Below are 26,762 nucleotides of genomic sequence, written 5' to 3'. Positions count from 1 at the left end.
TGCTGGCCGGCCGTGCCGTCAGGAAGTGCGCAGTCAGTGCAGTACCTTGAAAATCATTTTCCCACAGTGTGATCTGGATATCCAAGGGTCAGGACTCATTGTTGGCAAAACTTCAAATCTTTAAAATACCTGAAAAAATGATCTTGTTGATATTTATTTTTGCCAGTGCATTTGCTCAGTTCTGGCTTACGGAGGTGTTGGGGCTTGAACCTGGGACCTCGGCGTCGAGACTTTCTGGATAACCATTATGCTGTCTCACCGACCTGGATGCTCTGTTTTAATGACTCAGAGTCGAGCATGCGGGAGTGCGTATTATACTGACGCGGCCCTATAGATCGACACCTGGGCACATTCCACTCCACCATGTCCCATGTACCTTTTGAACAGCAATGACCTCTTCCTCCTGTCTCCACTTAACAAGCGTTTAGTTCCTCCTTCCTTCCTTCCTTCCTTCCTTCCTTCCTTCCTTCCTTCCTTCCTTCCTTCCTTTTTTATTGGGTAGGAGAATAGAGAATAGAATAGAGAGAGGAGGAGAATACAGAGAGGGGGAGAGAAAGATAGATACCTGCAGATCTGCTTCACTGCTTGCAAAGAGACTCCCCTGCAGGTGGGGAGCCTTGAGCTGGTCCTTGCGTTTTGTAATATACGTGCTTAACCCGCTGCATCACCGCTGGGCCTCTCTGAGTGTTTAACTCTTAAGTTTGGTGTGTAACATTCTTCTGTCAACACATGAAAAAGCATCTGCTTAGTTTTGTTGACTGAAACAGGAATGGGGCTTATTCATGGCCTGACAAAGCGTCTCTCCTTCAGTTGGAAATCGCTTAAACATCTGTGCTGAGAGCGCTCACTGCCTTTCTTGACTGATAGTTTGGTTTCTCAGAACTACACTTTTAAATAGTTCCAACTGGCTGTAGCTAAGGGCTGTGTCAGTTGATAAGATGCGTCTGGCTTCTAGACACAGGCTGTCATGTCCCTAGAGAGTTTGTCTGGGGGAGGGCTTGAGTCTCAGAGCCTCTTACTCTATTTATGAGGGTCCAGGGAGTCCCCAGCAGGGAGAGATAGGGAGGAAGCTCACTGCTGGGTCCTTCCTGTTGTTGAAAATTCACTGGGCTGAACTCAGTGGAACTTTTTCTCTTCTTTTATACCCTGGATGATTTCAAAGCATGAAGGTAAGAAAATGAATTTATTACCTTTGAAATGAAACTGTCACAAAAAGAGCTCGAAGCTTAACGGAAAGAAATCAAGTAAGGAGATGTGATATGGGAAACCAGAAAAGAGAAATATCTGGAAACTTAAAAAACAAAACAAAAAAAACAGACTAACTTTGTAAGAACCATGGTGGTCAGTGTGTGGGGAGGGCAAGGCGCAGGACTTTGGTGATGGAGGTGTGATCTTACAGCGTGTAAGCCACTGTCCAACCACTCTTAAAAGGGCTTTAAAGTCCTTAACTGTATTTAACAGTTTAGACAAAGTGCACCCCCATCCTTTAAACATTAAATTATTATTATTATTAGTTTGCCTCCAGTTGCTAGGGCTTGGTGCTGGCATAATGGACCATCACTCCAGCTGGTGGCCATTTCTTTCTTTTTTTCTTTTTAAATTTTATTCGATAGGACAGAGAGAAATGGAGAGAGGAGGGGAAGACAGAGAGGGGGAGGGAAAGACAGACACCTGCAGACCTGCTTCACCATCTGTGAAGCGACTCCCCTGCAGATGGGGAGCCAGGGGCTTGAGGCTGGGTCTGTGAGCTTAGTACTATGTGCGCTTGACTGGTTTCACCACCGCCTGCCCCCCATTATTTATTTATTCATTCATTTATTTATTTTACCTTGCATTGAAATCATTGGTTTAGAGGTCTGGGAGTTCGGGTTTGGAGACGATGTTTATAAACATCTTCAGACAGCCATAGAGAAAGAAATACAACAGCACTGTTCTTATTTCCCAGGGAAAATTTTCATCCAGTGTAATTTTTTGTTTGATTTGGAGGCATGCATGAGCCCCTGGGATTATGTAAGAGTTCTGTATGAAGGTTCATCTCATCTCGGGGCTCGAGCAGTGATGCCCCTGGTTGAGTGCTCACACCATGTGCAAAGATCTGAGTTCAAGCCCCCAGCCCTACTCACAGGAAGGATGCTTTCTGAGCACAGTAGGGCTGCACGTGTCCCCGTTTCTTTCTGTGCTATCACATTATAAAAACAAATATAAATAAAAAAATGCATCTGGAGACTTGGACCTTTAGCATCTAGAATCCTAGATGGAAGAATCAGCATGAGAGTAGATAATGTCAGTAGATGAGATGACGCTGATGTTTTGCCACGTATAATGAAGTTCACTCAAGGTAAAATGATTAAATGTTAAAAAGAACTGAACGCTCCCAGCCTGGGCGGTGGGTGGCACAGTGGATGGATATAGTGTTGAATTCTCAAATGTGAGGTCTTGGGTTCCATCTCTGGCATTGCAATATCAGAAGGATATTGAGAGTCTCTCTTTCCCTAATGAGAAGAAATACTTAAAAAAAAAAAAAGTCGGGTGGTAGTGCAGCGGGTTAAGGGCACGTAGCGCAAAGCACAAGGACAGGTGTAAGGATCCCGGTTCGAGCCCCTGGCTCCCCACCTGCGGGGTAGTCGCTTCACAGGCGGTGAAGCAGGTCTGCAGGTGTCTATCTTCCTCTCCCCCTCTCTGTCTTCCCTTCCTCTCTCCATTTCTCTCTGTCCTATCCAACAATGATGACATCAACAACAACAATAATAACCATACCGATAAAACAAGGGCAACAAAAGGGAATAAATAAAAAAATATTAAAAAAAATAGTATTGAACTAAAGAGAGGACAAACACAAGTTGCAATCCTAGGGTCAATTTCTGGGATGCAAAAATAAAATGAAACAGCTATAAAATTTTATTTTTTTTATCAAAATTTGACATTTAAATTAATCTTTTTTTTTTTTTTTTTTACATAGTAATGCTGAAACCATCATCTCTCAGCCCTGTCAACCGCTAGGCTGCTTCCATGGTTACCACCTTACCAGCCAGAATCTACACTCACTTTCCAGGGGGGGAGAAAGGAGGAGTGATAGATAGGTCTTGAATAAGTTATGCCTTGCAGGGAATGAGATGATTAAAAATTCAAGGCAGACCCCACAGTTGATCTGTTTACTGTTGTGGTGGCCAAGCACCTAGTGATCTTACACAGCTGGACGTATGGCACAGCGTAATCTCTATCACACTGCCTTGTAATTTTATTTAAAATTTCAGAACATTTGCTAGCCAGACAAGAATGTGCTGTTTTTGCTAAAGTCACCTAGCTGATAATACATTTTCTCCTAGGATTTGAATCAGCCTTCAGTTAATTTCCTTGTTTATGGGATCGTAATAATTGTGTTTCAAATGTGCTTATATCATTGACTGTTATAGTATTTTGTTGCCGTGATAGCAAACCAGCTTCAACTGGTTTATTGAATACAAAAAATAAATTAGTTCTCTCCAGGGGCTGGTGAGTGTACGTGTTACAATGTGCAAAGATCCTGACTCCAGCTCCCAGCTCCCAGTCCCCACCTGTAAAGGGGAGTTGCAGGCGTCTCTCTTTCTGTCTCCTTCTCTAGTTCCTTTTCCCCCTCTCAATTTCTCTCGGCCTCAAAAAATAAAATAAAATAAACAATAGAAATGGAAATAAAAATAAAAATAGATTAGTTCTCTCCAAGTTGCATACAGAGTCTAGCCAGTATTTGAAATTGTTTATAGTGAGCTTGAAGGGCACGCATTCCAGAGAAGGGAACTTGGGAAGTCGCTCAGCAACCAGCAAGCATATCAGCAGACCGGATTTCGAGGTCATTCCAAGGAGAATTCATGGTCGTTTCTACTTAGTTGTGAACTAAATGGAGTGATACCCTAGATGGCTTCTGTACCACGGGGGTAGGAGGCAGCTAGGACTAGCGATGTCTTAGGGGAGCTTCAGAACAAAAAAGGGTTTTCTTCTCGGCTGGTTGTGATCAGGCTGCTACTCCCTCCTGCCAGGACTGAGCTGGGCGTGGACCATAATGCCAGTGCTGTCTCAGGTCTGGGTCTCTGGCTCCTTGTCACTCCCAGGTCTGATGTGATGTTCTCACCTGCCTTCTGAGATTTACACTGTTTTAGTGTTTGTATCTTTAGATGTTCTTTTCCAGATGGTGCTACTAATTTATTGGCAAAGTTACAAAAGAAGATAGTATTATCTGTTGTCTTTGAACCAAAAGATAACCAACAGCAATGATACCCTTTATTTATTTCTAGATGTTTAATACTTTTATTTTATTTGAGAGAGAGAGAGAGAGAACCAGCTCAGTTCTGGTTTATGGTGGAGCTAGGGTTTGAATTTGGGGTTTTGGAGCCTCAGGCATAGATAAGCACTATGCTGTCTCCTTAGTCCAATCATAAACCAGAGCTGAATAGTACTCTGGACTCTCTTTCTCATTAAAATAAAACAAAAATAATCAAACAAATAATAAACATCTGGGAAAAATAGGAGAGGGAATTGGCTTGGTATTGTTGGTTACACCTGGGAAATCCAGAGTTTTCTGGAACATGAATGCACGTAGGTATCCACGGACCAGATAGGAAGCAGCTGGACTGAGATGGGCAGGGACTCTGCCTGGCGGGTGCCAGGACGAAGCAGCCTGACCAGAGAACATCTGCACAGAAAGGATTCCTGGCAGGCACACTGTAGAGAGAAAAAAGAAATGAATTGTTTGTGCCAGGGGTTAATGTTCCCAATTCTGTGTGTGTAGCAGTGCGTTTTGGGAAATAAAGACTGGGCATTCCAACATGGAGCCCACTGACCTGCCACCGCCGGTCTCGGGCTGGATGAGTCAAGAACAGCACTTTTCGGTGTGTATCCCTTCTCCTCCTGCTGCTTCAGCTTTGAGAAAGTTTGAGGCAGCATGGGGAAGAAGAGGGAGAAATTTGCAGTGGGTCCTGTTCCTTTATTTGTATTTTTTTTTGCCTCAAGGGTTATTCCTGGGGCTTATCTATCGCCTGCACTATGAACCCACTGCTCCTCGAGGTAATTTTTTTTCCCCATTTTGTTGCCCTTGTTACTGTTATTGCTGTCATTGCTGTTGTTGTTGGATAGGACAGAGAGAAATGGAGAGAAGAGGGGAAGGCAGAGAGGAGGAGGAGAGAAAGGTAGACAGCTGCAGAGCTGCTTCACCACTTGTGACGTGACCCCGCAGCGGGTGGGGAGCCGGGGGCTCAAACCGGGATCCTTGAGCACTGTGATGTGAAGCTTAACTAGTGTGCCACTGCCTGACCCCAAGATAATTTGTAAACCAAAGGAACTTGCAAAAAAGAAACGTTTACTAAATTGTCTTTCCGTCTTTCTGAGAATTGTGTCAACTGCTGAGGGTGGCGGGGACTTCGGTGACACACATACCATGTATGGATGCGGCATTGTATCTCCAAGATCTTAGAATTTTGCCAAACACTGTTAGACCACGGATAAAAATGACAATAAAAAAGGAACTCTGAAAGGCAGATGCAGGAAGCTGGGATTTAATAAGAAGACTGGGAATTTCGGAGGATCATTGATGGAAGGATCTGGAGAGTGATGGAAGCCCCGTGGCAGCTTCAGGGAGGGAAAGAGGCTTGGGGAGGTCGGGGAGAAGGGAGAGGCAGTTCTGGGACCTTTACACTGACTTCTGTAATGAACGGATTTAATAAGTACAGAGTCTCCAGTAAAGACCTGAATTACATCCTTACACTCTGAGATGTCAGGAAAGCAGATCCAAGTAAAAGCAACGTGATAGCAATCGTTCATATTTTCATAACCAGAAATAGACTGTTATTTCCTGTTCAGCTTCTTTCTGGATGTCTTTTCAATCCATGCTTGATTTTTTTTTCCCCCCAAACAAAATGCAATCACATTTTACATTTGGTTTTGAAACCTGTCATATTCTCGGTGTGAGGCTGGTTTGGATCACACAGAGATTGATTAGGAAGGAGCCATGGGCAGGACTGAGGAAGTACAGTGAATTTTTTAAAATAAGATTTTATTTATTTATTCATGAGAAAGATAGGATGAGAGAGAGAGAGGGAAAAAAAAAAACCAGACAGGAGTCGGATGGTGGCGCAGTGGGTTAAGCGCAGGTGGCACAAAGTGCAATGACCGGCATAAGGATCCCGGTTTGAGCCCCCGGCTCCCCACCTGCAGGGGAGTCACTTCACAGGCGGTGAAGCAGGTCTGCAGGTGTCTGTCTTTCTCTCCCCCTCTCTGTCTTCCCCTCCTCTCTCCATTTCTCTCTGTCCTATCCAACAACGATGACATCAACAACAACAATAAAAAGCAATAAGGGCAACAAAAGGGAATAAATAAATATTTAAAAAAAACTAAAAAAAAAAAAAAAAAAACCAGACATGCTCTGGTACATGTGCTGCTGGGGATTGAACTCTGGATCTCATGCTTGAGAGTCCAATACTTTATCCACTGCGCCACCTCCTTGACCACGTACAGTGAATTCTACTGCTCTTCTGACTGCAGTTCCCCCCACTTCAACCAGGGTAAGTCCACTGGGAGTGGATGATGACGATTTGCAAGACTGTTCTTGACATGTGCGAGTCGAGGAGACTCGGTAGGTCACCTCAATGGACTTGGCTTCTCCCTCTCTGGGTGCCCTCATGCTTCTGACGTCAGGAAGAAGGAGAATGGAGGAAGGAAGTGAGGACGAGGGAACTCTAAAAAAAAAAAAATGCTTTTGACCATTTGGCTCCAGTAGCGATTTCAGTTTGTCGGTCTGTGACGTAGTGCGGCATGTGGGCACGCTTCCAGAACTGAGGGGCTGGGTGGTGGCACCTCTGGTGCAGTGCGTGTGCCGTGATGTGCAAGGACCCCAGTTCAAGTCCTCGGTCCTTACTGGCAGGGGGGATATTTCACAAGCCATGAAGCCCTACAGCAGGTATCCCCCTCCTTTCTCCCTCTTCTCTCAGCTTTCCTGTCTTTATGCAATTGAAATAAATAAAATATTGAGAGAGAGAGAGAGAGAGAGCCAACATCCAGAATTAAATAGTAGGAGGTAAGGTCAATAGAATATCATTAAACTTATCCCCCCCCCCAATTGCCTGCACAATGAATTCATTGCTCTCAGTGGGTATTTTTATTATTATTATTTTTCTCCCTTTCTACTCTATTTGAGTGTGGGAGTAGATAGCATAATGGTTATCCTAAGAGACTCTCATGCCTGATTCTCCTAAGGCCCAGGTTCAATACCCTGCACCATCAAGAGAGTCTTTTTTTTTTTTTTTTTTTTTAAGATTTTATTTACTCATGAGAAAGATAGGACGAGAGAGAGAATGAACCAGACATCACTCTGGCATATGTGCTGCCGGGGATTGAACTCAGGACCTCTTGCTTGAGAGTTCAATGCTTTATCCACTGAGCTATCTCCCAGACCACACCCTGCACCATCAAAAGCCAGAACTGAGCAAAGTTTTTCTGGGCAAAAAAAATCGACTTTGCTTGATAGGACAAAAATAAATTAAGGAGGGAGACGAAGACAGATACCTGTGGATATGCTTCCTGGCTCTGGAAGCTTCCACCCTGCTGGTGGCGAGCCGGGGCTTGAACCCAGGTCCTTGTGCATGGTGACATGTGCACTCAACTGAGTACACCACCACCCGGTCCCCATGACTCTTATTTAACATTTTAAAATTATTTAAACATTTAGAAGCAGAGTGGAAACATCTGTTTTGCATAAGCATTATGTAATCTTCTCCCCCCCCCCCCGGAGGAATCTTGATTTTTCCATGTTTTTCTTGGCTTTCTGTACGGCCAGTGCACACACCTTGAGGGGTATGGATGTGTTCATTTTGAACTCCACGAAGAAATGGAAACTAAACCAAGGCTTTGTGCTTCTCTCCCCCCATCTAGGCAATAAGCTTATTCATCGTAGTGGGTTTTATCGGGGAGTTGCAGATTTTCTCCAGGTAAGCCTTTTTCTGACTTGTATGTGGGGTCCATGCAAGTTATTTTATTTTTGGAAATCCCTTTAGTATGGTTGATTTTCTTCCTTCCTTCCTTTCTTTCTTTCTTTCTTTCTTTCTTTCTTTCTTTCTTTCTTTCTTTCTTTCTTTCTTTTACATTGCAATGTGAGCATGATTACTCTAACTACAACCACCACCACCACCACAAAGCCCTTCACCTCTTCTTAGATGGAACTTGAAAGTATCTTGTTGAGTGACAAAAGCCAAAAAGAGAAGGGTGAATATTGGATGATGTCCCTCACCGTTGGGATTTAAGAAACAAGGACAGAGAGGGGAAACAAGTAAAACGTGGACTGGTTTTGGTGTATTCCACTAAAGTAAAGCACTCTGGGTAAGGGAGGCAGGGAGTTGGGGCTTTGGGGTCCTGGTGCATGATGGCAGAAAAGGACCCAAGTTGGGTGGGGGGTAGACAGCATAAAGGTTCTGCAAAGAGACTCTCATGCCTAAGGCTCCAAAGTCCCAGGTTCAATCCCCTGTGCCCCATAAGTCAGAGCTGAGCAGGGATCTGGTAAAAAACAAAAACAAGGGGGTTGGATGGTTGCGCAGTGCACATGGCCCAAAGTACAAAAACCATCTTAAAGATCCTGGTTCAAGCCCCCAGCTCCCTGCCTGCAGGGGAGTCGCTTCACAAGTGGTGAAGCAGGTCTGCAGGTATCTTTCTCTCCCTCTCTCTGTCTTCCCCTCTTCTCTCCCTTTTTTTCTGTCCTTTCCAACAATAATGACAGCAATGACAATGACAACAATAATAATCACAATACAATAAACAACAAGGACAGTGAGAGGGAAAAAATAGCCTGCAGGATCAGTGGATTCGTGGTACAGGCATCAAGCTCCAGAGATAACCCTGGAGGCAAAAAACAAACAAACTAACACCCAAACATACCCATCCAAAAAGATGTGTGTACACCTATGCTCATAGCAACACAATTTGTAATAGCCAAAACCTGGGAGCAACCCAGGTGTCCAACAACAGAGAAGTGGCTGAGAAAGTTGTGGTACATCAACACGACGGAATACTACGCAGCTATTAAAAATGGTAAATTCACCTTCTTCACCCCATCTTGGATGGAGCTTGAAGAAATCATCTTAAGTAAGATCATCCAGAAAGAGAAGGATAAATATGGGATGATCTCACTCATAGACAGAAGCTGAAAAACAAGAACAGAAGGGAAAACACTAAGCAGAACCTGGACTAGAGTTGGTGTATTGCACCGCAGTAAAAGACTCTTGGATGGGTAGATGGGAGGCTTCAGGTGCTGGGACATGATGGCAGAGGACCTACTGGGGGTTGTATTGTTATGTGGAAAACCAGGAAATGTTATGTATGCACACATTATTGTATATTACCGTAGACTGTAAGCCATGAATCCCCCAATAATGAAATAAAAAAAATTACTTCCAGAAAAAAAAAAAAAGACCAAAATTGGGGGTGAGAGTGTTTCACAAACACCTATCATGGGAGAGTGAGAAGTTATTCCCACATCTTAGCAGCTGTACTGCAAACCTCTAACCCTACAATAAAGTGTTAAAAACAGAAGTGGAAGACCCTCCCCAGAAACTGAGAGGTAGAGTGACAGACAGAGACCAGAGTTCTGTTCAACTCTGTCTTGCGGTGGTGGTGGGGGGACCTGGGGCCTCGGAGGGCTCAAATGTGAATGTTTGGTGAGCTGACACTGGTCTTCCCCACAGGTGACTTTATATGATTTAGGGAAGATTTGATGGCTTTTCATATATATATAATCTACGAAGCAATTTTGGACTGGTTTTCGATTATTCGCGGTCTGACCTCTCTCTTGTCTCCCCACCTGCTTTGTGACGGACGGCTGGCAGTGCTTCCTCTCCAGTCAACTGCCAGTGGGCTTCCTACGCTTCTTGGACAGAATGCAGTGGTTGTACCAGGACTCAGGTGAGACGGTGCAAGGACTGAATATTTACACACAGAGATAGCTTAACGTGGACAATGCCCTCATCAACTTTTGAATATTATAATTTTTGAATATTGCTTTTATATTTCTTAAAAAACATAACTATCAATAGTGATTCTGAGGAAGGAGAAATGTGATCTTAATAATTAATATTGTGATTAAAGCCTCATTTTTGGCAGGACTTTTCCATTTTTACATATGCGTTTAGAAATATATGGAAGGTAAATGTTAAAAACAACTTACTAATTCTTTTCTAAGATTTTATTTATTTATTCATGAGAAATATAGGAGGAGAGAGAGAAAGAACCAGACATCACTGTGGTACTTGTGCTGCCGGGGATTGACTTTGGAACCTCATGCTTGAGAGTTCAGTGCTTTATCCACTGTGCCATCTTCTGAACCACCTAATTCTTTAATTATTAGAGAAATAAGTATAGCACGAATAAAGCTAGTATGTAATTCAAAATATGTTTAATTCTTAATGGATTTAGCTTTTCTTTTCATTTGAAAGTAGTGATAGTAAGTAGCAAAATAATTGCCTTGTTTTAAATAACAAATAGTGAATGTCTATCAAAAGTAATTTTTTTTTTAAATTTCCCCGTCACCACCCCCAAAAGTAATTTTTTAAATTTAACCAGAGCACTGTTCAGCTCTGGCTTATGGTGGTGCAGGGGATTGAACCTGAGACTTTGGAGCCTCAGGCATGAAAGTCTGTTTGCATAACCATTATGCTGTCTACCCACCACCCTATTTTTTTTTTTTTTTAACCAGAGCACTGCTCAGCTCTGACTTATGCTGATGTGGGGGAATGAACGTGGGACTTTGAAGCCTCAACCATGAGAACCTCTTTTCTGGAACTATTATGCTATTTATCCCCACAAAAAAAGTATAAAAAAAGAGAAAGATTTGTTTTTTTTTCTTGGTGTAGGGGATTGAATCCAAGGTCACATACAGATAAGGCACGGACCCTACCACTGTGCTACCTTTCCTGACCTTAATATTTTGCAAGTTTTTTTTTTTCATTTTAAATATATTTTGCTTTGTTTTATTTTCCTTATATTTAATAGGACAGAGAAATTGAGAGGAGGAGGGAGATAGGGAGGGGACCTCAGAGCTTCAGGCATGAACGCCTTTTTTGTATAATCATCATGCTGTCTCCCCAGACCCTGTGTATTTTCCTTTTATTGGTGGGTTAGTGTCTTGCAGTTGTTGAAATGAATATGGTTTCTCATCTCCCCACGAGGTTTTGTAAGAGTCCTGTCACTCCCCACAGGACGATATTATAGAAAATAATGTATTTTGAATATTTTTATATTTATTGATTTATTATTATTTTTTGCCTCCAAGGTTATCGCTGGGGCTTGGTGTCAACACTCTGAATCCACTGCTCCTGGAGGCTATTTTTCTCATTTTCTTGACCTTGTGGTTGTTATTGTTGTTATAGCTGTTGTCGTTGTTGGACAGAACAGAGAGAAATGGAGAGAGGAGGAGAAGACAGAGAGGGGGAGAGAAAGACAGACACCCGCAGACCTGCTTCACCGCCTGTGAAGCGACTCCCCTGCAGGTGGGGAGCCGGGGGCTCGAACCGGGATCCTTACGCCGGTCCTTGTGCTTTGTGCCACGTTCGCTTAACCTGCTGCGCTATCACCCAGCCCCCGAAAATAATGTCTTTTTAATATTTTTATTTAACTAATAATTTTGGATAAGAGAAGAGAGAGAGAGAGAAGGAGAAGCCTGTACCATTGCTTCCTCACTTATGAAGCGCCTTCCCCTGCAGTTGGGGACCAGGAGTTTGAACCTGGACCTTGAGTGTTATAACATGTACATTCTACTGGTGTCTACCACCTGGCCACAGAAAATTATTTTATTTTGTGACATAATGGTGGTCATAATTCTCTCTACCAACTTCAGTATTACTTTGTCGAGGAATTTCTGAGTTGCGTGATTCTTATTGTCACAAGGACATGTCTTCACATTTACCCAGGGTAGATGTCTGTGCATCTCACCTTCCACCAAAGATGGCCCTGAGTTTTATTAAGCCCTCACATGGTCTCTACATACGTGGCATTTAAAAAACATGTTACACAGAGGCACATAAAATGGTAGACAACTCTTGATCACAGGCAAATAACTACATAGACAACAAGGCGAAAAAAATCAAGCCAACTCCATCATCACATAAGCCACTGTTGTAAGTCAAAAACAAATTAAGGAAAGAACGCAAAGCAGGAGATGTTTTTCACCTGAGTAGTGGTTTTTCTTTGAGCAAAGGTCTTCATGCAGTGGTCCCAGGCCTGAATTATAAACACATAATTTTCAGTCAGAAAGAGACAAGTGGAAATGAAAAGGAGTCACAGGGTCAGAACTTGACAGGCGAGAATGAGACCGCTGAGCACAGGCTCTAGCTGCTGAGGCCACCCTGGGGTACGGAGATGAAAAACACATTTATATGAACAGTGTAACACATCTGCTTCGGGACCTCAGGAGAGGTCATGTTAATAAGCCACATATGAAAGACCTCTTTAAATAAGAGGTCTTTTACTTTCAATAAAGTAACAACTAAACACTTGTCAGAAAGACTACCCCATTCTATTCCCCACTCTTCACGTCCTTCACGACACCGGCGTCTCTTATCAGGTTCCAGCTGACTCAGTCCTTCTGAGTTCAGATGACTTGTTTGTGCCGCGTCTCAAGGAATCCCACATCTAACCCAGTTTAGGACGGGGGGGAGAAAGGCAACCTTGGTTTGCTTATCTAGTTCTCCCTTCTGGTCTTTGATCAAGGTTTAAATCTGTTTGGAATTTCAGATTTCGGGGGCCAGGTGGTGGCACACCTGGTTAAATGCTAGTATGACTATGCACAAGGCCCCAAGTTCAAGCCCCTGGGGCCCTACCTGCAGGAGTAACGCTTCATGAGTGGTGAAGCAGGGCTGCCAGTGCTTCTCTGTACTTTTCTTCTTATTTATTTATTTTGCCTCCAGGGTTATTGCTGGAGCTTGGAGCCTGCACGATGAATCCATTGCTCCTGGAGGCTATTTTTTTTCCTTTTCGTTGTCCTTTTAAAAAAAAATTGTTGTTGTGGTTATTATTATTGTTGTTGTTGGATAGGGCAGAAAGAAATGGAGAGAGGAGGGGAAGATAGAGATGGGGAGAGAAAGACAGACACCTGCAGACCTGCTTCACCACTTGTGAAGGGAACTCCCTGTAGGTGGGGAGCCGGGGCTTGAACCGGGATCCTTGTGCTGGTCCTTGCGCTTTGCGCCACATGCGCTTAACCCGCTGCGCTACGGCCCGACTCCCATCACTTTTTTCTAATTAGCTCTTGTTACACAACTTTGGCAAAGACTTAGAGCAGTGATATGATCTATCTGCTTATGTATCTTTCCAGGTGGCTTTATTTGGTCACTTTCTTTCTTTTCAAAGGATCTTTTAAAAATATTTTTATTATCTTTATTTATTTGTTAGAGACAGCCATAAATCAAGAGAGAAGGGGGTGATAGAGAGGGAGAGAGACACCTGCAACATTGCTTCACTGCTTGGCAAGCTTCCCCCTTGCAGGTGGGGACTGGGGGCTCGAACCCAGGTCCTTGTGTATTATATTTAACATGTGTGCTCAACTAGGTGCACCACCACCGGGACCCCAGGTTAGTTTCCTAAGGTTCACACTTTTTTTTTTTTGAGGGGCCTGGTGGTGGTGTACCAGGTAGGCAAACATTATAATGTGCAAGAACATGGGTTCAAGCTCCCGGTCCCCACTTGCAGGGAGAAAATTTCATGAGTGGTGAAGCTGCACTGCACGTGTTTCTCTCTTTCTTTATCTCCCTCCCCTGTAGATTATTCTGTCTTCATCCAGTAAGTAAACAAATAAATAAAACATTAAAGTTTCCTTTTTTTTTTGGCGCTCAGGTAGAGAGTAAATACATAGTTAGGAGTAGTTCCCAGATAATAACCTAGGTATGAATGGAGTCCAGGACAGTGGGTCTGTCCTTCTCTGATCTGCTGTTTTTTTTTTTTTTTTTTTTTCCTCTGTGGGACACATAGCACAATGCCCAGAACATTGTCTTTTTTCCAGTTACAGTAGCTTTTCTCAGATACTGTCTCTCAGATAAAGGAAAATGGAGAGTTAAGAAACTCTGCCTGTCTTGTGTTTAGACCCGCAGGCGAGCAGTGGCTGTGTACGGACAATATGGGGGCCACGCCTGTGTGGGCAGCCCCTCTGAGACCCGGCCCTGTGAGCCTACCCAAGGCTGTCCCACAGAAGAGGGGTGTGGAGAACGCTTCCGATGCTTTTCAGGTACCTTGTTTCCCTCAGTTGGATTTGCAGAGTGTAGGTTCACATTGCTGGGTGAATATCTTGCTCAGTATTTACTTATTTACTTATTTATTGGTTGCATGTCATTGGTTTTTGGGTTGTCTGCCCATCAGCTTCTCCAAATGTTGGTCGTATTTTTATTACTGTATTCACCGTACACTCAACTTCCCAATGCAAGACAGGCCTCTGGCAGTAAAGGTGGGTATACTCCTTGCCTTTTTGGGTCATTTACTTCTTATTTATTATTGTTATTTATTAATGAGTGAGAGAGACAAACAGAAGGGAAGAGAGAACCAGAACGTTACTCTGTTCTGTGTGTTGCTGAGAACTGGACTTGAAACCTTAAGCTTCTAAGTCTGTAACCCTTATCCACTTTACCACCTCCTGGGATCCATTTAAAAATTGCTTACTTTTATTGACTTATTTATTTATTGCCAGTGTACAGTTTAGCTCTACCTTATGCTGGTGCCAAGGAGAGATTGAACTTGGTGTCCCAGGCACGAAAGCCTGTTGCAATATTGGTGGTTCTATTTCTTGGGTCCTTATTATTGGATTAAAAAAATTAAATATGGATGTTGGGGCAGAGGGTAGATGGCATAATGGTTATAAGGCTCATGGCTGAGACAGCATAATGGTTATAAGACTCTCATGTCTGAGGCTCTAAAGTCCCAGGTTCAAGTCCCTGAACTACCTACCATAAACCAGAGCTGCATAGTGCTCTGGTAAATAAAAAATAATAAAAAACCAATATATATGGGTGTTGATGAATGCAGACTGTGTTTGACATGCATTTTTAGTGGAGACAGTGAATCTGGTATGTACACTGAGATTGGCCAAAAACAATATTCTTCAAATTATCACTATGTTTACAGAAAATGTACTCAACTATTCCGGAGCAACACAGGTCACTCTTAAGGAGGGGTGATTAAAACACAGTTTTGGCACTAATTTTTTTTCCTCCAGGGTTATGGCCTGGGGTCAGTGCCTGTACTATGAGTCCACTGCTCCTGAAGGCAATTTTTCCCATTTTGTTGCCCTTGTTGTAGTTGTTTTTGTTATTGTTGTCATAGCTGTTATTGTTGTTGGATACAACAGAGAGAAATGGAGAGAGGAGGGGAAGACAGAGAGGGGGAGAGAAAGACAGACACCTGAAGACCTGCTTCACCGCCTGTGAAGCGACTCCCCCGCAGGTGGGGAGCTGGGGCTCGAACCAGGATCCTTATGGTCCTTGTGCTTTGCGCCACGTGCACTTAACCCGCTGTGCTACTGCCCGACCCCCTAGCATCATCATAATTATTTTTTTTTGCATCATTATTTTAATAATATTAGTGACTCCTTAAAAATATTCTGACCTGCGAAACTGCTTTCACGGATAGTGCTTCTACGTGTGTGACTTGGGCTGGAGCCTGGGTCCTGCTGTAGTCGGACCCCCCCAGCTGAAGAAGCCACTTGGAGAGGTGAAGTCCCCAGGGGGATACGTGTATATTCACATCTGTAAGGGGAGAAGGCGGGCACTGCTGTGCTCTGGCATAAAGCGCCCACGGTGGGTCCTGCAGGCATGCAGGTCTGTTGCTTGAAGAGATTGAGCAGCCCCCACCCCCCACCCCCCACCCCGGGCCCCTGTTTCACTTTTCAAAGTGGCACCTTTTCTTGTGCTTAGGCCAGTGCATCAGCAAATCCCTGGTGTGCAACGGGGACTCTGACTGTGAAGAAGACGGTGCTGATGAGGACAGATGCGAAGATGCAGAGAACAGACCTTCCTGCGACACTGACATGCCTCCTCCCAACGTAGAGCTCACTGGACATGGGTTAGGAGCTGGGGCCTGCTGTGCTGTGGACAGGAGGAGAATCAGATGTCTGTTCATTGGGCTTTATGACCTGCCAGGTCTAATCTCAAATCACCCAGCAGTCAAGCCTTTGACTCAGTTCTTTGCCACATTTGAATTTTATTTTATTTTATTATTTAAAAAATTTATTTATGGGAGTCGGGCTGTAGCGCAGCGGGTTAAGCGCAGGTGGCGCTAAGCACAAGGACCCGCATAAGGATCCTGGTTCAAGCCCTGGCTCCCCACCTGCAGGGGAGTCACTTCACAGGTGGTGAAGCAGGTCTGCAGGTGTCTGTCTTTCTCTCCCTCTCTCTGTCTTCCCCCTCCCCTCTCCATTTCTCTCTGTCCTATCCAACAACAATGACAACAATAATAACTACAACAATAAAACAACAAGGGCAACAAAAGGGAATAAATAAGTAAAAATAAATATAAAAAATATTAAAAAAATTTATTTATTTTCCCTTTTGTTGCCATTTTTTATTGTTATAGTTATTATTGATGTAGTTGTTGTTGGATAGGACAGAGAGAAATGCAGAGAGGAGGGGAAGACAGAGAGGGAGAGAGAAAGACAGATACTTGCAGACCTGCTTCACCGCCTGTGAAGTGACTCCCCTGCAAGTGGGGAGCTGGGGCTCGAACCGGGATCCTTACCGCCGGTCCTTATGCTTTGCTGCTGTGCTACTGCCCAACTCCCTTGAAATGTTATTTTATTGGCATCTACTTACCTGTAAAGAGAGTTTGAAAGGAAAGAGTTCCGAATACCCTAGCTTTAGCGCTGACAAGTTTGCCTCCAGGGAGACCTCTCAGCTCTAGGAAGACCTGGAAGTCAATCACCCTGTAGGAGGGACCGAGAAAGGCAGCGAGATGGTAGGTCTTGGGGAGGGGGTTGCAGGGGGGTAACTTAGTGACTTGGGACTAGTTAAGAGAATGAATAAAAAATAGATTTCTCACTTCACAGGCGGTGAAACAGGTCTGCAGGTGTCTGTCTTTCTCTCCCCCCTCTGTCTTCCTCTCCTCTCTCCATTTCTCTCTGTCCTATCCAACAACGATGGCATCAATAACCACAACAATAATAACTACAACAATAAAACAACAAGGGCAACAAAAGGGAATAAATAAATTATTAAATATTAAGAAATTGATTTCTAAGTTGGATGGGAACTTTCATTTTTGAGTGAAGTTGGGAAAATTCTCTGCTTGTCCTTTCAAAAGAACTTTTGAAGAGCTTAGGGTTTCAAGGCTTTCAGAACATCTATTTTCCAGTGATAGATGTATGTATGTATTTATTTATGTATTGCTTCCAGGGTTATTGCTGGGGCTCAGTACCTGCACTACAAATCCACTGCTCCTGGAGGCCCTATTTTTGTTGCCTTTGTTGTTGTTGGACAGGACAGAAAGAAATGGAGAGAGGAGGGGAAGATAGAGAGGGGGAGAGGAAGAGAGACACCTGCAGACCTGCTTTACCACTTCTGAAGCGCCCCCCCCAGCAGGTGGGAAGCTGGGGGCTCAAACCGGGATCCTTATTCTGGTCCTTGGGCTCTGCGCCATGTGTGCTTAACCTGCTGCACTACCACCCAGCCCCATGATAGATTTATTTTTAAATAAAAAAATTCCAACATCATTAACAGAAATGGTAAGATTACTCTAAAGAGTCTGTTATTCAGCATTCCAAGAAGTAATTCTCTGAAACCTGTTGTAGAGGGGACTCAAGTTTCAAGGGTCATCTCCATCGTATTTGTTTCGTCTATAGATTTAATTTAAATGAGCTGTTACCACAGATACAAAAAGACTGTGTTTCTTAAATATGGTCTGAGTCTGAAAGGACGCTGGGTTTTCCCAGCGATGATGAGTCTCAGCTAGTCCCCCAGGCCAGGAAGCCGGATTGTGTATAGTGTGTACAAGCACGCTGTCCCTTTACGTGAGCTTTCTCAGCGAGATACTGGTGTGCGATGCATTTCAGGCCTTCCCAGGGTTTTCTAATGATGCCTTTGCCAGCAAGAGGTATTTTTTTCTTTTAACTGTTGTTTCTTCTTTCCTTTAACATGAAACAGTTACAATGCACTCACTGGCGAGTTCCGGAACAGAGTTCTCAACACTAAGAGCTTTGGTGGTCAATGCAGGAAGGTGTTTAGTGGGGACGGAAAAAAATTCTACCGACTGAGTGGAAATGTCCTCTCGTATACATTCCAGGTATTTAACTACATCATGTTAACCAATTTCTAATCTGTACATTGTTGCCAAACACCAGTACTTATGAAACCCAGTTTTGTTTCTGTGTTGTTGAGAATGCTCATCTTGCTTAGCCTGTGGGTGGTTCCTATCAACCTCTCATATGGGCTTGAGAAGAGTATGTTCTCTTTAGTTCAGGCAGGGGAGCTGATGGTACCGTTTAACTTGTACCATTTAAGCTGAAATATCCCAGTGGATCACTTACCAGAGGCTCCCGGTCACCAACTTAATGTTCCGTGTGTGTCTGGGACCTAAGGGCTTGTCCCTCTGCTTGGACATTTAAGCTCAGGATCGACATCTTGAATATAATAGTCTCAGATTATTGAAAGCCTGAAGATTTTCAGATTGTGAGATGAAAGGCTTGTCGTTCGTCCTAAACCGCTAATGTTTTGGGTCATTTGTTGCACAGAAGGAGATGTACGTTTAAATGGAAAGGTAGGTCTGTAATTCCTTTTTCATTTAAAATATATCCATGCATATGTAAAAAAGAAAAGATTATTGCTAGGTAGGGAAATAACTTGGATTTCTTTCTTTTCTTTTTTTTTAAAGATTTTATTTATTTATTCATGAGAAATGATAGGGGAGAGAGAAAGAACCAGACATCACTCTGCTACATGTGCTGCTGGGAATTGAGCTCAGGACCTCATGCTTGAGAGTCCAGTGCCCTATCAAGAGTGCCACTCCCCAGACCACTGTTTTTTTTCTTTTTAACATCTCTTTCCTTCTTACCTTTGACAATGAATGTTCTTGTTTTTATAATAAAAAATAAATGGAGGGGCCAGGTGGTGGTGCACCTGGTTAAGCACACATACAACAGTGCGTCAGGGTATGGGTTCAAGCCCCTCGTCCCCACCTGCAGGGAGAAAGATTCATGTCTGGTAAAGCAGGGCTGCAGGTGTCTCTCTGTATCTATATCCTCCTTCCCTCTCAATTTCTCTCTGTCTCTACCTAATAATAACTAAATGAAATAAACTAAATTAAAAACTAAATCCATCGAAGTTACGTTTAAAAACAAAACCCTTGGGATCATGACTGGTGATGATCATTCTCCTGCCGTGTCACTGCATCGCCTCACTTTGAAATGCTTTTGTCGTCAAATTACCAATTTTCAGATGTTAAAATCTTCACCTGAAGTATTTCATATCTACAAGAGTCTGAACGACATGCAGACGGCTTGATGAAAATCAGCCTAGAGACTCTCCCTACATGTCCAGCATTCACTTTAAGAAGCAGAGCGTTGGTCCATGTGGGTGGGTGACTAAGCAAGTCCTGCGCTCTATAGATCGAGCTGTTTTCCCAGCAAGTACCGTACTGGAACCTGGGAAGTGGCTTCGTGGGGAGAGTCCATAGCTCGTCATATGCTGAGCCCTGGGCTCAATCGCCAGCACAGCTCTTGGGGAACTCCACAGTGGAGTAAGACTTTGATGTCTCCCCTTTTCTATAGAAAAATAAAGAATAAGCATTGAATTGGGGAGGTGACTCAGCAGTATTGTGTATGTGCAAGCGCTAGGTTCATTTCTAGCACTGTCTTAAAAAAAAAAGAAAGAAAATATTGCCAGTAACACAAAGGTAGCCGTCTGCCTCTTTCTGATCACAGCTCTCCCCGCTGCCCCAGCCCACCTTTGTCTTGCCTTTACTGTTAGAAAATTACTTACTTTCCTGTTTATGCGTATTCCATAGAAGATACAAACTGATTCAGCTTTGGCATTTTTGTCATTTATGCAAACGAGCTGTATATATTCTTCTATGATCTGTTTTCCTCACTCAAAATTATGATGTTGAAGCATGCTCCTACACTGCAGAAGACAATTTTATGGGTGTTGCCATTTTTCTTATGAGAATGCCTTGAGAACCTCTGTGCCTGCGTTTCATGCAAATGAGCTGTAGCGTCTGCAGGCTTCATCTGGAATCTACACAGATGCCTGCTGCCTGCTGTGTGCTGTGCACATTCTGCTTTACTGATGTTTCCAAGATAGCAACACCGCCAGCTGTGCCAGCACCACATGTGTGACGAGGGCTCTGTGCTTCAGTCCTGGCCCTGTGCATTTTACCTGACATTCATTGGTTTGTTTACTTGTTTATTTACATCAGCGAGGCAGAGAGGGAGAGGGAGAGACACCACAATATAGAAGTGCCGTTTTTCTTGTGGGGAGGCCTCTTCTTGGGCGCAGACTCCTGGCGGGCCCAGCCTGTTGGGCACCAGATGTGGGGGTCTAGGAGAACATCACCCGAGGCAGCAGGGGCTGAGTCTTACAAAACTCACTCTGTGTCCGAGACAAGAGATGACCGGGAGACCAAGCTGGTAGCAATGATCCATTTATTGATCAGAGAGGCCAGACTTTTAAGGGGTTGCAGAAGGAGGTAGCTTGTTTACACCATATATGGTTAAAGCAGAAAGGGGCAGAGAGAGGTAAGGGGTTTGGAAAACTCTTAGGTGAGTGATCTAAGGAATGAGGAAGCTGGGATTTGATGTGCATGGGTGTAGGGGTCCTTGTGTCAGGAGGGTGAGGTTTGGTTATCGTCTTATTCAGAAGGGCAAGAACAAAGAAGTGAGAAAGGGGCCTCTGATAGCATCTGTGTGAGCAGGAGAGCCATTTTGGGAATGAGGAAGTAGGGTGATCCGTGGCTAGCAGACAGAGAGGTGTCTTGAGGGTGGAGAGAAGATGGGTCAGGTATGGTAACTTCTGATAGCTTTTGAATGAGCAGATCACTTGGTTTAAAGACAAGGAAGTCAGCTATTGTATTGGGAATGCAGAGTCCCTGTGAGGCAGAGAGTCTGACAGGTGAAGCTGAGCCTGAAGGCTGTTCTCTCCCATGCTCACTCTCTGGTAGAGGGAGGCTGACAGGAAGACCGTGTTCCTCAGGCAGCCAGCTTTCAGTGCGAGGTTCCACCCAGCTCAGCCGTATCCTCACAGTTCCCTACATAGAAGCTTCCTTCACTGCAGTGGGGTCTGGGCTCCAATCTGGATTGTACACATAGCCAAGCATGTTACTTTGCAGACACTTCCTTGACTTTTAAGTTTTGCTTGTGGGGTCTCAGGGTCTCGTCTGGGGTTTCAGGGTCTCCTCTGGCTCCAGACTTCTGTTTCTCACAAGCTGTTTCCGTTATACACTCCTAAAGCCACCTGCTCCTTGACTTAAACACAATCTACCCTTTTAAAAAAGTATTTATTTGTTTATTTATTTATTCCCTTTTGTTGCCCTTGTTGTTTCATGGTTGTAGCTATTCTTGTTGTCGTCGTTGTTGGATAAGACAGAGAGCAATGTTTTTTTAAATTTTTCAAGTATTATTATACTTTATACAATATTATCAAAGATAATTAACAAGGTATGGTCTTGCTTTTAAAAGAAATAGTCTATATTGTCTTTTTTTGGCAAAGAAACTAATACTCTTGAAAAAATGAGCAGGGGAGATAGCATAATGGTTATGCAAACAGACCCTCATGCCTAAAGCTCTGAGGTCACAGGTTCAAATCCCCTGTACCACCATAAGTCACAGCTGACTAGTGCTCTGGTAAAAAAAAAAAAAAAGGAAAGCTTACCTTTTTGTTAAATACACATTTGTTAATTTAATCTGAAAAATGTGCAAGTCCATAAGCTATAGAAAAGTTTTTTAATATTTATTTATTTATTTTCCCTTTTGTTGCCCTTGTTTTTTTATTGTTGTAGTTATTATTGTTGTTATTGATGTCATCTTTGTTGGATAGGACAGAGAGAAATGGAGAGAGGAGGGGAAGACAGAGAGGGGGAGAGAAAGACAGACACCTGCAGACCTGCTTCACCGCCTGTGAAGCGACTCCCCTGCAGGTGGGGAGCCGGGGGCTCGAACTGGGATCCTTGCGCTTTGTGCCACCTGCGCTTAACCCGCTGCACTGCCGCCCGACTCCCACAAAATTTGCTCTTACACAACTGTGAAGGCTCTAGGGTACGTTTCTGATGATTTGGAGGAAACCCAGAGGAGTTTCTATTTCTGACGCAGTTCGACAGATGCAATCAACACCACATCGCAGCTCATTCTAAAACCCTGACCTTCCACAGCCTCCGCACATGAAGTGTCTGGTCTCATGTTGTTTTCACCTCTCTCTTGTTCTCCTCTTCTGAGAACTTTTCTCCTCTTCTCTCTCTCTCCCTCTCTCTTTCTCCCTCCCTCCCTTCCACCTTCCTTCCCTCTGCCTCCAGGGATTATCGTTGGGGCTCGGTGCCTGCACTATGAATCCACTGCTCCTGGCAGACATTTTTTCCATTTTTTTTATTGGAGAAATTTTTTTATTGGAGAAACAGAGAGAAATGGAGGGAGGAGGGGAAGACAGAGAGGGGGGAGAGAAAGACAGACACCTGCAGACCTGCTTCACTGCTTGTGAGGTGACCCCCCTGCAGGTGGGGAGCTGGGGACTCGAACTGGGATTGTCACTTGGGTCTTGCACATTGTACTACGTGTGCTTAACTCGGTACACCGCCATCTGGCCACCCTTCTCTCCCTTCTCGGAACTCCAAAAGTTTCTTCAGTGGTCTTTATCTGTTACTCCAAGTGAGTAACCCCCAAACTCTTAGTGCTGGGAAGGGAAGAAGACCTTGTGTTGCCTGGAGTTGACTCTCCCTAGAAAGCAAGTTTGATTATATATGGTAAACTCACCATCTTCCGATTTACATACAATAGAATACAATATATCCGTGAGTTATTTTGTCTAATGGAAATTTATAATGAAAGAGATCTGAAAAGTTATCCTCCTAGCCTTTGAATATCTGTTGCCATCTGCTTTAACGTGGGAAAGCTGTATGAGTTTAATCTGTATTACATCTTTGAAAAGTGGGTGATATTTTACTATTTTAGATATGCATAAACCAGGGCTCCGAGATGTTCATCACAACAATAAGCTTCATCAAATTAGTAAACAGTACAGTTTGGAGCCACTTTGTCAGACCTGTAAGTCCAGGGCTCTAGCCACTGTGCCATCTCCTGGACCACTCTAAAGGAAGTTTTTGCTCAAGGTTGACCATCCATCCCTCCTGTTGTCACAAGTTAGTCAATATATTTGAGACTTCTTTTTTCAATTGCTGCCAAGTTTATCACTGGAGCTCAGTTCCTGCACCATGAATTCACTGATCCTGGCAGCCATTTTCTGCCTTCACATTCATAACTAATTTGTCATTTAGCTTGACTCTTTGGTCCAAATACACGTCATTTAAAATGGCTGACCGCATAGTATGCTGTCATTGTCTAACCTTTTAGTTTTGATCTTAAAATGTATCATACCCTTCATTTTAACATTCTCTGTGCCTATTTATGCTATACCTCAAATAAAGATGTGTATGTACATGTAATAAAGAGACAAAATGCAAGTGAAAGAGGAATAGCTGTTTTTTTTTATTGGGGAATTAATGTTTTACATTCAACAGTAAATACAATAGTTTGTACATGCATAACATTCCCCAGTTTCCCATTTAACAATACAACCCCCGCTATGTCATTTATCATCCTTCATGGACCTGTATTCTCCCCACCCACCCACCCCAGTCTTTTACTTGGGTGCAATATGCCAATTCCATTTCAGGTTCTACTTGTGTTTTCTTTTCTGATCTTGTTTTTCAACTTCTGCCTGAGAGTGAGATCATCCCATATTCATCCTTCTGTTTCTGACTTATTTCACTCAACATGATTTTTTCAAGGTCCATCCAAGATCAGCTGAAAACAGTGAAGTTACCATTTTTTACAGCTGAGTAGTATTCCATTGTGTATATAGACCACAACTTGCTCAGCCACTCATCTGTTGTTGGACACCTGGGTTGCTTCCAGGTTTTGGCTATTACAAATTGTGCTGCCAAGAACATATGTGTACACAGATCTTTTTGGATGGATGTGTTGAGTTCCTTAGGATACATCCCCAGGAGAGGAATTGCAGGGTCATAGGGTAGGTCCATTTCTAGCCTTCTGAGAGTTATCCAGACTGTTCTCCACAGAGATTGGACCAATTGACATTCCCACCAGCAGTGCAGGAGGGTTCCTTTGACCCCACATCCTCTCCAGCATTTGCTGCTGTCACCTTTTCTGATGTGTGACATTCTCATAGGAGTGAAGTGATATCTCATTATTGTCTTTATTTGCATTTCTCTGACAATCAAAGACTTGGAGCATTTTTTCATGTATTTCTCAGCCTTTTGGATCTCTTCTGTGGTGAATATTCTGTCCATGTCCTCCCCCCATTTTTGGATGGGGTTATTTGTTTTCTTGTTGTTGAGTCTGGCAAGCTCTTTATATATGTTGGTTATTAAACTCTTATCTGATGTATGGCATGTAAAGATCTTCTCCCATTCTGTGAGGGGTCTCTTGGTTTGGGTAGTGGTTTCTTTTGCTGTGAAGAAGCTTTTTAATTTGATGTAGTCCCATAGGTTTATACTTGCCTTAGTCTTCTTTGTAATTGGATTCGTTTCATTGAAAATGTCTTTAAAATTTATGCAGAAAAGAGTTCTGCCAATATTTTCCTCTAAGTATTTGATAGTTTGTGGTCTAACATCCAAGTCCTTGATCCACTTGGAATTTACTTTTGTATTTGGTGAAATACAGTGATTCAGTTTCATTCTTCTGCATGTTTCAACCCATTGTTTCCAACACCATTTGTTGAAGAGACTCTGCTTTCCCCATGTAATAGTCTGGGCCCCTTTGTCAAAGATTAGATGTCCCTAGGTGTGGGGCCTCAGAATGGCTGGTTTTAATATTCACCTCAAACAGACACTGAATATTTTCTTTCGTTCTCATGGGAACTGAGATTTTCAGCAACTTGCCTATGGTTTTAGAGACTTAGAGCTTTTTTTTTTTTTTTCTTGCACATTCATGTTTATCTCTTTGCTTAACAGATCAGAGATGCTAGAACCCATAGTTCTGTGTCTGACTGAAGGGCTTGTGTGTTGAGTGTGCTCACTTCTCCCTTTCTCCCACTGGATTCTCCTGATTCAATCCTCTGTGTATGTTGTGATTTGATTCTTGACTTAAAGTAAAAGGATAAAGAGATGATTACTTTTCGCACAGATGTTGGAACTCTGCACACTTTGGGAGAGCTATGGTGGTTATCATTGGGGAAAGGCATCCCAACTCTGGCTGTGGGTTATACAGCGGACCTATATACTTATTCTCTTTCAATCCTGTAGACCCTTCTCAAGTCACTACTACACATTGAAAAAAATTGTTGGAACCGTCACTTATTAGTGAGGTACATGGGACAGTTACTTAACTTTCTTTTGGAATGAAACATTTTTTCTTTATCATGTAAATTAGAAAATAGAGAGTTAAATCCGCTACTGATTCACATAGAACATTCTAAAGTAGGTCCGGTAGATTGAATGGAATGGCTTCATTTCACACCTCCATCACTGTCTTCTGCTCTCCTGGATTAGTTGGAAAACTAAGAGCCAAATACTTTAGAGTTCTGTGTTAGCATAGCTTTGTTGTTAAGGGCACTTATGGGCTGAAAGTTGTTATCTAAAGATGGAAGTTATTTATACATAGATATGTTTTGTTGCTCACTTGATGTTGTCATTTTGAAATCATATCTTCTTGCCTAACAAAGAGTGACTACAGGGTGGACTCTGTTCCTTATATGTGTAGCTGCCTGATTTTAATAAGCCATATTTGTTTTGCGACAAATTAAAAGATTTTATTTTGTAGATTAGTGGATGAAGAAAGTGTCTGTTAAAGGATTAACAAAATGATTCTTGGATATATCTAAGGCCTTAACTTGGTCATAGTAAACTTTTTCTTTTTTCTTTTAGGTGAAAATTAATAATGACTTTAATTATGAATTTTACAACAGTAGCTGGTCTTATGTGAAGCACACATCAACAGATACCACATCATCTAGCAAGAAAAGCTCCTTTTTTAGGTCTTCACAGTCTTCCTCATCCAGTCATACTTCAAGTACCGTTAAAATAGATAATAAAAAGGTTAGTATGAATCATTGGTTAACTTTTCTATAGCTGGGAGTTGGGCGGTAGCACAGCAGGTTAAGCGCACGTGGCACAAAGCACAAGGACCCGTGTAAGGATCCCGGTTCGAGCCCCCGGCTCCCCACCTGCAGGGGAGTCGCTTCACAGGCGGTGAAGCAGGTCTGCAGGTGTCTATCTTTCTCTCCCCCTCTCTGTCTTCCCCTCCTCTCTCCATTTCTCTCTGTCCTATTCAACAACGATGAATTCAATAACAACAGTAATAACTACAACAATAAAAAAACAAGGGCAACAAAAGGGAAAATAAATAAATAAATATTAAAAAACTTTTCTATAGCTTATGGACTTGCAAATTTTTAAGATTAAATTAACAAATGTGTATTTAACAAAAAGGTAAGCTTTCCTTTTTTTTTTTTTTTACCAGAGCACTAGTCAGCTGTGACTTATGGTGGTACAGGGGATTTGAACCTGTGACCTCAGAGCTTTAGGCATGAGGGTCTGTTTGCATAACCATTATGCTATCT

The 26,762-nt window shown here is 43.0% G+C and overlaps 1 protein-coding gene across 1 annotated transcript in view; it reads left to right on the top strand.

The window, feature by feature from the left end:
- Positions 1-977: 977 nt before the first annotated feature.
- C7 (complement C7) overlaps positions 978-26,762 on the top strand; it is a 54,615-nt gene continuing 28,830 nt past the window's right edge. The window contains exons 1-7 of the mRNA XM_060183866.1: positions 978-1,169; positions 7,897-7,952; positions 9,840-9,915; positions 14,086-14,227; positions 15,906-16,053; positions 18,126-18,264; positions 26,068-26,238. Coding sequence (XP_060039849.1) covers positions 1,164-1,169; positions 7,897-7,952; positions 9,840-9,915; positions 14,086-14,227; positions 15,906-16,053; positions 18,126-18,264; positions 26,068-26,238 — 738 coding nt within the window. The 5' untranslated portion in view covers positions 978-1,163. The remainder of the gene's footprint in view (positions 1,170-7,896; positions 7,953-9,839; positions 9,916-14,085; positions 14,228-15,905; positions 16,054-18,125; positions 18,265-26,067; positions 26,239-26,762) is intronic.

Source organism: Erinaceus europaeus, unplaced genomic scaffold (assembly GCF_950295315.1).
Source record: "Erinaceus europaeus unplaced genomic scaffold, mEriEur2.1 scaffold_273, whole genome shotgun sequence".
NCBI lineage: Eukaryota > Metazoa > Chordata > Mammalia > Eulipotyphla > Erinaceidae > Erinaceus > Erinaceus europaeus.
The sequence above is the reverse complement of the archived record's forward strand: the minus strand, read 5'-3'. Positions and strand labels throughout refer to the sequence as shown.